At 38.0% G+C, this 12179-nt stretch overlaps 1 protein-coding gene across 23 annotated transcripts in view; it reads right to left on the bottom strand.

The window, feature by feature from the left end:
* The window catches only part of QTMAN (queuosine-tRNA mannosyltransferase), a 188653-nt gene that overhangs the window by 125602 nt on the left and 50872 nt on the right, over nt 1-12179 (bottom strand). For 22 of the 23 annotated variants that reach the window (XR_014956468.1, XR_014956466.1, XR_014956467.1 and 19 more), the window contains one exon: nt 9915-10125. Coding sequence is in view for 15 of the 23 variants with exons in the window: in XM_077784897.2 (XP_077641023.2) it covers nt 9915-10096 (182 nt within the window). In the remaining 8 variants the exon portion in view is untranslated. Of the gene's footprint in view, nt 1-4883; nt 4988-9914; nt 10126-12179 lie in introns of those variants that run through there. The other variant, XM_085584110.1, reaches the window with a different exon arrangement.

The raw sequence follows: 12179 nt of genomic DNA, 5'->3' as shown, positions 1-12179 counted from the left end.
TTTTTAACTGTTAGGTTTTTAATAAAATTGACTATCAGGAAATTTCTGCATTAAAAATAATTTAAAATAATTCATTTCCTCAAGGTTTAAGCATAGAGATGTCACCATGCATGCTAACTGCTCCATGTTTAGTCAGTTACAACTCTTCTGTCACAAGTAGGAAATGCATTTTGCACACAAGAGCCAAAGGCACTGTCAAACCTGCAGCAATCTGCAGAACATTTGGAAAAAAATGCCTGCAAACTAATTGTTACTAGATAATGGTCCCATTTATCATTCTTAAATTCCATCTTTAATTAAAAATGGGATATTCTCTTACATAAATAAAAAAATGCAGATGTTCTCAAATTACTGCCCTTCAATTTCTTTAGTTTTTCCATATATAATATACATAGAGTTAGTTATGTGTTCAGAATTTTTTCATATTATTATATAATATCTTAATAAATAAAGATTTTTCCATACTCTAACTAGATACATGTAATTTGCCATAGAGTATGCTATACTAAAAAATATTAGCACTTAAAGAAAATATATTAACAGAAATCAGTAAGAATATTATTTCACTGCAAAAAAAAAAGAATTTGAAATTAATTTTCTATTGTTCTACCCATAATAATTTATACCTTTTATTTTTAAAACATTTGGTAAATCACTAATTTAAAAGACTGATGAGTTGCATCAGGTAAGGTGGTGTGAGAGAAACATTAGCTCCACTCTAAATACATTTTTCTCCATATAATTCTTTGACATACTGTTAAAAGAAATGAATTCTTCCAGTTATACTGCAACAAGAAAAGCACATATTTGCTTTTGATGTTGTGTCCACTGCTGTTTCCTTCATTCTTTCTTCAAGTTGCAACTAGACGGAAATATAAATTCCAGCGTGCAACAAGTAAAATGGAAATTAAGAGAGCTAAAACAAAAAATGATGAACAAGAAGGCAAGGTTATAAACATAAACAATAAAAACAGTCAGTGCTCTGAAATGGAAAGCATTCTTTAAAATGACTGTGTCCACTGGACCATCAGAGTAAATGTGCAGGAGGAAGGGAGGAAAAGACAGGGACAAAGGACAAAGGCAAGAAAGGAAAAATACTTTCCAAGGGAATAAGGAAATTGTGGAAATCTTCATTACAGAACTGTAAACAAAAAAAGCCTTTCAGTTGCTTTGTATTCATCAAAGATATTCCAATTAATAGATGCAATTTATGTATTCCTAATTGTTTTTTGTAGGGAAGTTAAATTCATCACCATAATGAATCAAAGCCTACCAATACTTAAACTGAGATGTATTAAAGAGAAGAGGAAGAGAAAATAAATTAATCAAACTCTGATATGGGGAGTCAGAATTATATTATAATCATAAAATAAAATGTTTTCCATTGTGGCACAATTTGGCACAAAGATTGTAACCAAACTCCTGCCTAGGTATATGTTGTGTATTTAAAGAAGAAACAAGGTAATAATCCACAAAATTAAGTGGTTTATGTTTACACTAACATTTCTGGTTTGATAGAGAATGGCATTTATGAAGCAACTATCCATCCACAACCACCCTCACCCATGGTGTCTCAGCTCATACCAGAGTGGGCTCCAAGATTATGGCCCAAGTTCCTTGGATGGCACTACACCAGGAGGTGATGCCCTTGGAGAGCAACCAATGGACCCCAGCCTTGTTCCTAGGGACATTCAGTCTTGCAATCCCAGAGCAATCAAGAAGATAAAACCAGAAAAACCTTTGGCCATGTTTTCCATAGTGATCATGGACCTGGTCAGCACCTTCAAAATCTACACTGAAACTCATGGACACCCACAGCAGGAGGTAACAGCCCTCAGTGTTAGGGCACGAAAAGCGGATGTAGCAAAAGAATCCTGGAATGGTTTGGGTTGGAAGGGACCTTAAAGATCATCCCATTCCAAATCCCCTGCCATGGGAAGCTTGGTTGCTCTAAGCCCCATCCAAGCTGGCTCTCCAGTAGAGGCACATGGGATGAAATTGTTAAGGAAAAGCCTCTGGATTCAGTCTGCTGAAGACTGGAAACTGAGATGCCACAACTACCTGAACCAAGACTTTCAAACTTCAGTGTGTTTAGGTCAAGTTAAAGTTTACTAAAAAGAGCCCCCAAAAGTATTAATATTAATATTGGTGCTAAGGTAGGCCTTCTCCCAAAAATTGCTTTGCTAGTAACAGTTTGCACAATGTAAAATTCCTTTTCATTATTCATCAATTCACAAAACCCAGTCTAGTTGTGGGTACTCATTAGGAAAATAAAGAAAATTAGTTATTTATGACACCAGAACACAAAGCTATAAATCTAAAGCATGTGCAAAGCAAGTAACAGACAAAATTTGTAATATTTACTTCTTAGTAAAAAAAAAAAAAAAAAAACAAAGAATTTGAGATTACGAAAAAACAAAAGCAGCACCAAAAAATGGGGAAAAAAACCCAGTATTTTTCTCTTTACTAGATCTAAACTAAATCTTTTTTTACTGTCCCTTTGGAAGATCAAATTAGTGTTATGAGCTGGAATGACAATGAATTGTGGAAAGTATCATATTCTTTATAATATAGTAGTGTATATGTTTGTTATTTGAAAATAGAAATGTAATCCATAACTAATCTAGAAATAAAAAATATACACAGCAACCACTTAAAAGGACAGATAAAATCCTCATTAAAATCCTAAGTGCAGAAACACTGAATCATAATGCACAATTTCATTACATTTTACTGCCAGCAATGTAAATATCAATTCTCCAGGTGATTCATAAAATTCATTTTAGAAAGAAAAATAAGGATTTCACCCAGCATTTGAGAACATAAAGGAAAACACATGCTAGGGTTTGAAAACCCAGACTGTTCTTTCCTTCTCTCATCAGAATATTTTGCTGGAATTTCAGCAAATCTTTTACACATCAAACAGACAACTGCCATTTCACATTAGCACTTTGTACAGATCACCCAGCAGTCCCAGCCCGCGTCCTCCCCGGCCCCGCACCTCTCCCCGCATCGTCTTCATCATTCCCAGCTTACTTCTGCCAAAACCCAGCTCCCATATATACACTTCCCCTGACTTCAAAGGAAGGAGCCTGCATTTAAACTCATCTAAACCCTCTTTTAACTATCCAAATTGTGAAATTGCCTAGTAATGGGAGTGCATTTAAGGGGGAAAAAAATAAAAAAAAAAAAAAAAGCATGTTGGACAAATTAACCAAGTAAAGTTTTTGGAGGGAAGAGTGCATGTGGGGGTTTCCACACAAAAACGTAAAGAAAACCTGTCACTTTTAAAATGAATAGCTACCATCTGCCAGCATTTTATCTGAGGCAAAGTTGATTAATGCAAAGTGAATGTTTAAGATCACATTGCTGTCTGCCTGAATAAATTTCAGGTAGTTTACTTGGGAGGTTTTTTTGTCCTCTTTCTTAGAAGATTTTTTTGCTGTTCTTATTGGATCACCCCCTCCAAATTTTTCGGCAGCCAGAGCTAAGAATAAAAAAACATTTGTTCTTAAATCATGGTGCTGTACAAGGACTTTTGAGCACCAGAGCATTGTTTCTGGCCCTTCAGAGCAAGAGAATTCATCTCCTTCAAAGGGACATCCCACCTCCTTCATCAGCTTCACAAAAACTTTTCAGGCAGCCTCTCTCCATCACATTGAAAAGGAAATTTTCGCTGTCTGGTTGCGAGCAGAGAAACAACAGCAGTGCTGTTATCCTCAATAGGAAATGATTTTGCCTCTAGACCTGCCCTAATTTTTTACTTCATTTTTTTACTTTTTACCGGATTAAATCTTTTTTACCAATTATTTAATCACTCGCTTTTATACACTATCTTCACCATTAAAAAAAGAGCAAATCAATTATGACTCTAAACCTTTTTTCTGTTAATTTTCATACCTTGATTTATATTAGCATTCCGATAGAAATCATTCTTAAATCAATTTGATAATCCGATATCTTTCTCTCTCTGACCGATTACATTTTTCAGAAGTTTCCAGAACAGGTTTGGGGCGATATTAACCCAAATCAAACAAAACCCATTTTTTACACACATTCCCATGTTACATTTTTCCAGCATCAGATGGCCTCCATGTTCTCCCTCAGCAGAGAGAATTTCACACCCCTTATCCAGGCTGGGACACCCTCTATTATCCAGGGCTACAGCAGTGGAGGGCATCATCTGTGCTGAGTGGTGGAGCTTCGTGCCATTCCATATGGACGTATATTCTCTGTGCTTACACTCAAAGCTGGCTGGACACCAGCCAGCTCTGGTCAGGAGTCACCAAGTTGTTTTAGCTCAGTACATGGTGCCTGTGTCTCATATCTCAGTAGGGTTTATTGGTTGAGGCTCAACATGGTGCTAGGACGGCCATCTGGCCCCCGGAGCGGAGCGAACTCCCAGCCAGCTCCCTCCGGAGCGTGGGCAGGACAAACGTGTGTGCGGTTGCACCAGCCCGTGTGAACTAACCTGGGTGAACTCAAAACCGTTTGTTCAGGGGGAAAAAAAGAACGTGAGCAAGTTTAGCACTAATGGAATTAAAGAAGTAATGACCCTTTGTTCAGTGAGGGAGCGGAAAAGCAGAGAGCGGGGTGAAGCAGGGGCTCCCACACCTTCCTTTGGGCACCTCCACAATAAGGTGAGAATATGGAGATTTTTACTCATCAGCGAGTTACACCCACATGGTATTTTTAATAAAAAAAGTGTTTAAGGCCAGCTTGGATAGGGCTTGGAGAAACCTGGTCTAGTAGAAGATGCCCTTGTCCATGGCAAAGGGGATGGAATGATATGGTCACCTCCAACCCAACCCAGTCTGTGATTATGTGTTTCTAGGAGACCTGAACCCTGTCCTTATGGGATACTGGATATGACATTTAGTCACCTTGTATATTCTTGCCTTTACATCAGCTCATCCAAGCACAAGGGATCTCTAGGAGCACATTCCCTTCCTGTCCAGGAACACATTCCACTGTGCCCCACACAAAACTGCAGTTAAAACACAAAGAATAACAAAAACATGGGGTGAAACCCAAGACAACCTCTGGGCAGAAAATTATTCAGTGACTCCAAAGAGATGAGATACGTCCCATCTTCAAATGCAGTGAATCTGAGCAGTAACATCAAAATACACACTCTTACCAGTTAATGCTATCAATGAGGCTTATGTTTATTCACCTATATATAGAAGCAAACACCGTAAAATACCTTATTTTAACTAATGTACTATTCATACATACAATTTATCTATTCCTTACCTGAACATTATGAGGGTCAAATTCTAGGACAGCCTCTAATGCAGGACAAATTACTGCAGTTCCTACAAAGATTATATAAACATTTCCAGTATTTTACAGAAAGATGTAAACAGGCAGGAATGTTTCCAGCACAAATGGGAACATTCAGATGGGTATCTATGTATTCAGATTTAATGAAATTTGCCCTGCCCTGCTTTGAGTTACATCCCCAAACACCTTCTCCAGGGCATGCAGGGACATTTCTGAAAACAAAATATCTAGAAAACAGATAAGTCCTCAACCTTGTAAATGGTCACACATTCCCACAGTGTTATGTTTTCAGCAGGATTGAACTACTCACTGGAAAAAGAATTTTAAAGGTTGCTTTTTTTAAGATATTTAGGGAACACAGCTCACCATTTAGCAAAGAATTCACTCTATAATAATGCATTTTCTGCTTATAGAATAGAACAAAAGCATCAGCTCTAAAACAGTCTTAAATCTAGCAGATTTAATAGAATATTAAAAAAAAAATCAAGAAATAACCACATCTACATTATATACTGTTGAAATAAGACTCTCCTTTGCTGAACACCACCCCCAGGTTTGTTTTTTTTTTCCAGAGTTCTATTAATTGAAAACAATAATTTGTTTTCTCTTTTGTAAAACATAAAAAGCACAGAATTTGTCTTTAAAATATAGTTGTCAGATATCAAGGGGTATATATATGCTAACATTTACCCTAGGGGTATTTCAGGGCTAGAATCTGTTACAAATAAAATCTTTATTCATATGAACAGCTACCTGGGGGGCAATACTGAATGTTATACATAATATTTATATATATATATATATATATATATATTTATATATTTAAAATACTATAGCAGTGCTATTAAAACACACTGGAAGCTACACTGAATTTAGTCATTCTGTTTTACAGTCCTATGCTACTAACTTTTTGGAGATTAAATTACTTTCTGTAGAGGATAGCTCCTAAAATATAAACTCCTTTCATCTAATGTGTCATACCAGTATTTTGCTACCTGTAATTTAATAGATTGCTCACTATAATAAAGATAATAATTACAGGAAAAAGAAAAGCATTTTTGTTTCTCATTAAATTGTGCAACAGCATTTTCATATTTGAGAACTTTCACTGAATTAAGAATTTTAAAAAGGCTAAAAAAAAATCTTTTTTTACATGCTTTCTAGAATTACAGAATAGTTGCTGTGTGCTATGGAAAACAACTTTAGGCTAAAGATCAGACACCCACATTTATCAAGAAGCTGAAGCTGTCTGAAGAAGTTGGGAGACAAAGCAGTGAGCACAGCCAATCTGCAGAGTGCCAGCAGCCTGAGGAGGCTCTGCTGGACCTTCCAAATCCATGGAATGAAGATAATATCCCACCAACTGCTGACAAAACTCTCAGATGGTTGAAAACCTTGTCTAGAGAAAGCAGACAGTAATTCCTCCCTTTTTCAGTGCACTTCAAATGCTGTGATTTGGAAACTGCCACTACAGGAATGAAACTCCTTGCACCAATGCAACATCCAAACACCTTCTTTCCAATTAAGGAAAAATCATCTGTGACTCTGAGCAATTAAAATTCAGTCTGTGGCTGCTGCACATCAATCTGTGTGATCATTCCAAGATCTCTAGGCAAGTGATCCACCTTTAAATCCTCCTTCTGGCCTTCTGAGTTGAAGGGATTCTGGATGCTTGGGCTTCCCATTCCTCAGGGTTCCCATGCTTCTCTCAGGAGATGACAGAAAACATGAGCTGGTTTAACACATTGCTCGACAAAGCCAAGAAAACAGAAAAGCAAAACTTTTCTGGAGAAATGCAGCACAGATTTTGCATGGGAATTAATAAATCCAGGCAGTGCTGCAGATCAAACACTGAGGGTCCAATATCTTCCGTAACAGCTCTGCGTGCTCCCCGTGGAGGGTGAGGACACCTTCTCCCTGTGACAATCCCAGGGAGATCTCCACGTTCCTGGGAACATCATGTTCCTGCTCACCCAGAGAGCGGTCATACAGTTCACAAAAGTAACATTAAATGTCCTGTTCGTTACCAACTCAACTTTAGTTTGTGCTCAAGGGAGGACCCGTCTGTTCTCCGATAAAAGAATTAGCAAGTTCATCACAGAAACTCTCTGCTTACTGCAGTGTCTGAATTTAACATCTACAGCTCTGTACTGCATCCTTTGTTTCAAAAGCACTTTTTAAGACTACTCCTTAACTCTCTGAGTGTCACATTTAAACAAACAAACCTTCCTGCTCCCAAAAATCAGTTTATATGGATACAGTCCTGTAAACATATCCATACTACTTCTCTAAAATACATCTAACATCATACTGAACAGCATCGGTATTACTTCTCACACAGACCGGGATCTTGAAATAAAGTACTGTTTGAACATAGAGATTTAGTAAGGCAGCTCCGTTATCACAAGTGTTTGCACTTGAAATATCCGTGACCTTTCTGCACTACTAAACATACAAATAAAAACAAGGTATTTATGAAACGTCACGTTTACGGAAAGCAATTGGAAAAGAAAGGGGTTTTTTTTCTGTAAATAATATCAGTATTATAAGTAATGCAAATTTGGTATTTTCCATGACCTCCTAAGAAGGTTGAAATATTTAAGTGTGCAATTCCAAACATGCAGTATTGCCAGTTAGCAATTTAATTTTTTTAAGTCTTTACAAACTGCTACCTGGGAAGCTGATCTTCAGTGCTTATTAGAAAGCTTAGAAATAACAGAATTAAAATTAATTTTAATCAATGTGTTTTCTAATATGACAGTAGTCATCCTTACTAGGTTGAATCTGATGCACTTATACTTTCAATTTAATAAAATAATCAAAACATTCAATTACAAAACAAGCATTAAAAATGTGCAAGTAAAGTAGAAGGTACCTCTAATCAGTTTTCCTCTCACCAGCCATATCAGCCCTTGATCCTAAAATTTTATGCTGCCTGCGAGGACAAGGTACAAATTCTATTTTAACCATCGCATCTTTGTCAACTTTGACTGTTTGATTCCCTCTGCTCCAACCCGAACAGCACCAGCAAAGAAAACGCTTCCCTCTCCTTAAGATGCTCCATTGGTTAGATCAGATTTATTTGCTGTCAGTAAAGGTTGTATTTGCACATAAGTCTATGACAGATTGCAAGTTTATTAACTTCAAGTGAGTTTTCAGGCTGCTGGGTTGAGATTTTTTTGTTGGGTTATTGGGTTTTTTTGTGGGATTTTGCTTTTTTTGTTTTTTTTGTCAGCGCTCCCTCCCCCTTTCCCCAAGATGTGGGTTACTTGACAAATTGGAGTTAAGTTATCTTAGGTCAATGTAACTGTAAGTTAAACTAATGAAGTGTATGTCTATGAGTGATGTCTGATTAGTTTAATGCAGTTAGTGCTGGACAGCTTGGGCTGCTGACCTTGAAGGAACACAGATAACATTGTGATGCGTTGGAGGATGTGGTTGTGATACAAGACAAATTTACATAACAGTTTGTCATGTACACTCCTCCAAAACAAAACTGTTGCAAAAAGAAAGCAAGAGAAAACCAACACTAAATGCCTCGCACAAGACAAAACGGGAAAAATTAATTATAACATTTGGCTTGAGGTGGGAGATTATTTTAAATGGGAGCCAAAAGCAGGCACAGGAAAGGTGTACATTTACACAATGTGTGTTCCAAGATGTCTTAGACATTGTCCTGGGTAACACTGAGAAAATCCAGCCTTCTAAGCACAAATCTGCTCTTGAAAAATTATATTCCTTCCTCAGGAAGCACCTACTCACTCACAGTAAAAAATACCAGACCCAGTTCTGAACTGTGACTCGCTGGCACATCATTCAGGTGTGCTCAGAGTCCTCCTGAAGTTCATTCTGCAGCTGCTTGTGCTAAAGAACCCTGTGCATGAACAGTCTCTCCCCATGAAGGTGCACAGTCCCCACACAATGTTCTGCATGCTGTGAGCAAAGCTCTATCTCACTGCTCCAGACAATCACCTTGCCACATCTCATCTGATCAGGTAGGCCAAGCAAAACTGCTGGGTTTAGAGACAGCTTGGCTCTGGAGGGGCTGATTCTCACTATGTGATAGCTATCTTGTCGACCTAAATCGCCTGTTTTTATCAGCCCAGGTTCTAGCTGATGGAAATTTGCTACTTACATAAACGTATAATTGACACCCACAGTTGCTGGCAAGTTACTGAACCGGACCATCATTAAGATAAATCTGCTCCCTTAATCCTGCAGGTCAGCCTGAGCAGGACACTGATAAATCAGACTTGCTAATAGATACATGGGAGGGCACGTGAGGAAGCTTGCAGTGTTCACATCTGTGCCATCTCTCAGCCTAATCTGTGAAGCACAGTTTAAACCTTTGAGAATGAGTGAGCTCACATGATAAATTTCAAATAAGAAATACACATACATGTATAGACATGAGGTATCCACATACTGAGAGACTCGCGGACTGGAGATGCAAGACAAAACATGTAATTTCTCAGTTATAGCCCAAGAAGAAAAACTTGTGATGCCCACTGCACGTCCCTAATTGCTCCCACATACACCCTTGCATACAAACGAGGAGTAAGTTGAAGAGACCTGGTTGAAGGCATCTGTGTGATTTGAGTTTAGAAATTATTCAGCTCCTTGGTTACCTGTAATTCGAACTTGTTGGCACTGTTTGCATGAAATAAAGAGCAGAAGTCCGTGCCTTCCAATGCCACTTCTTGGCTGGGAGTGTGCAGAGGACACAATCTTCTTGCAGCTCTTCCTGGAGAAGATCCATCAGCTGTTTGTGGGAGCCACCATAAAAGGGTTCAATGAGAAGGACACTCATTTTCCAAGTACTTCAGAACTGTCTGAAACCTGAAAATGAAAATAGAGAAGTATTTTACTTTAGAAACATATCTTTCTTTTTATTATTATTGTTACTACTTAAGAAAATTATATTGGAAAAAGAAATAAATATACTCCAAGGCCTTGTAATATAATCCTTAATATTATATTAATGAGTTTACTTCAGAAAAGGCTACTTAGCAATTATGATGACTAGATTATTTTGACCTTTCAAAGATACTGCCTGTAAATTTTAAATGAATGAAAATGTGCAAGACTTAGGAAGACATATTTTCAATGTATGGGTTTGTTTTCAATCCGATATTTAAAAACAGCTTTGCTTTACACACTAACTCCCTGATACGGTCAATTATTCCATAACTTAGGATGTAGCTTATTCATTCTAATACAGGTTTCCCTCCTTTTCCTGGTGGCAAAGAAAATTAAAGAGCAATTCAAATACACTTCAGCCAGTGATTTGGGTAGGAGACAAAGGCAGGGAGCAACTTGAGGAGATGCAGTTGGGGCATCCCCCAGGACACCCTCCTGCATTGCTGGGATCACAACCCCAGCAACAAAAGGAGACATAAACCACTTTATTTCTTCTGAGTACTCCAAAGTGGGTGGAAGAGAACACTAGAGGAGGCTCAAGGAAGCTCTGAGACAAAAAGCCACAGAGCTGCTCACAAACAGGATGCAGAACGTGCTGCCCAAAGCGAGGGGACAGATGAAAACCCGGTGACTATTGCTCATCGCCCTCATGAGTCACACCCTTGGGGTACTCAAAAGCTGCTTTTCACATGCTTCGAGCAAAGCCACCACACACAAAAGCTGAAAGCAAAACCCTGAAAGGTGTTCACCATCCACAAACACCTCTCTGATGGTTTCCCTCTCAACATTCCCTAAGAATGATGGACTCCCTGCTAAACTCAGTTGCTCCAGACTCGTGTTTGACACTGTCCATTGCAAGACCTTACATCCATTTCCTGACCTGCAATTTCTAGTGGTTTCAGACTGTAATCCTTATCTTACCAAAACCTCTGGTGACAAGAAGTGAGAATTCAACAGAGAACTACATACTCTCCTGAAAATCTCAATCATCATCTCAACCAACCATAGTTGAGAAATTTAGTTCGATTCAAGAGCAGGTTGAAAATATTATGTATTTTGTAATCAGAGGGCAGAAAGCAAACAAAAAGCCTTTTAAGTGCAGTGTAGCTATCATAAGATCAGTTAACCAGCAACAAAAATCCAAACACTGAATCAATTTAATTGGCAGACAAAATATAAGAAACCTTTAGGTCGTTTTTTGTTGCTGGCCCACCTTGGTGCCAGATGAAACAGTGATGGAGAGCTTCTGGGTCATTACAGAACAATCAGCAAGAGAAAAAACATTCCATGCTACAACTTTATTGTCTTAATCCAGCCCGGATTCAGGTTATAATTTGCTCTATTATTCACTTCTCCAAAATATTTCAAATAAATGATTTGTTTTAACAAATACATTCTTTGCAAAGCCAAAAGGAAAGCCATCTGGAAGTAGATACTTCACTCCATTTTGGAGCTTGCTTCTTTTCAGGTAGCAAAGCAGTTTCTGATCTCTTTTCCACTGACCTAATTTCAAGAAAATCACACTTTTGAGATCACTGACGTTTTCTGAATTTACAATGATGTAACCAAAATCATAATCTCTCCTCCAAAGCCCTTTTGGAGTCTGCAGGGTAATAACTGCTATAAAAACACAAGCTGTGGTTTAGAATCTGCACTATTCACCTAAAGAACAATTTGTAATTAATCATGCTATGCTTGTCATCAAATGCCACCGAAAATTTAATTCAAGGGACTAAAGGGAAGTGTTTTATAAATTCAGCCCCTAAAAACGGGGGTATGTGAAGAGTTGGTAAATGCCACTGAGTCAGTCACTCGGGGAGGCTTGCAACTAATTTACAAATCATTAGCAGTATCAGTAATAAAGCAATTTGTTCATGAAGCATCTGATCAGATCACACTTCACCAGACTAGTTCTGAAACTGGTTTTATCACCAGGTTTAGCTGAACCCACACTGTGCTCTTTGGTTTTATTT

This window comes from Lonchura striata, chromosome 7 (genome assembly GCF_050655825.1).
Source record: "Lonchura striata isolate lonStrDom1 chromosome 7, ASM5065582v1, whole genome shotgun sequence".
Lineage (NCBI taxonomy): Eukaryota > Metazoa > Chordata > Aves > Passeriformes > Estrildidae > Lonchura > Lonchura striata.
The sequence above is the reverse complement of the archived record's forward strand: the minus strand, read 5'-3'. Positions and strand labels throughout refer to the sequence as shown.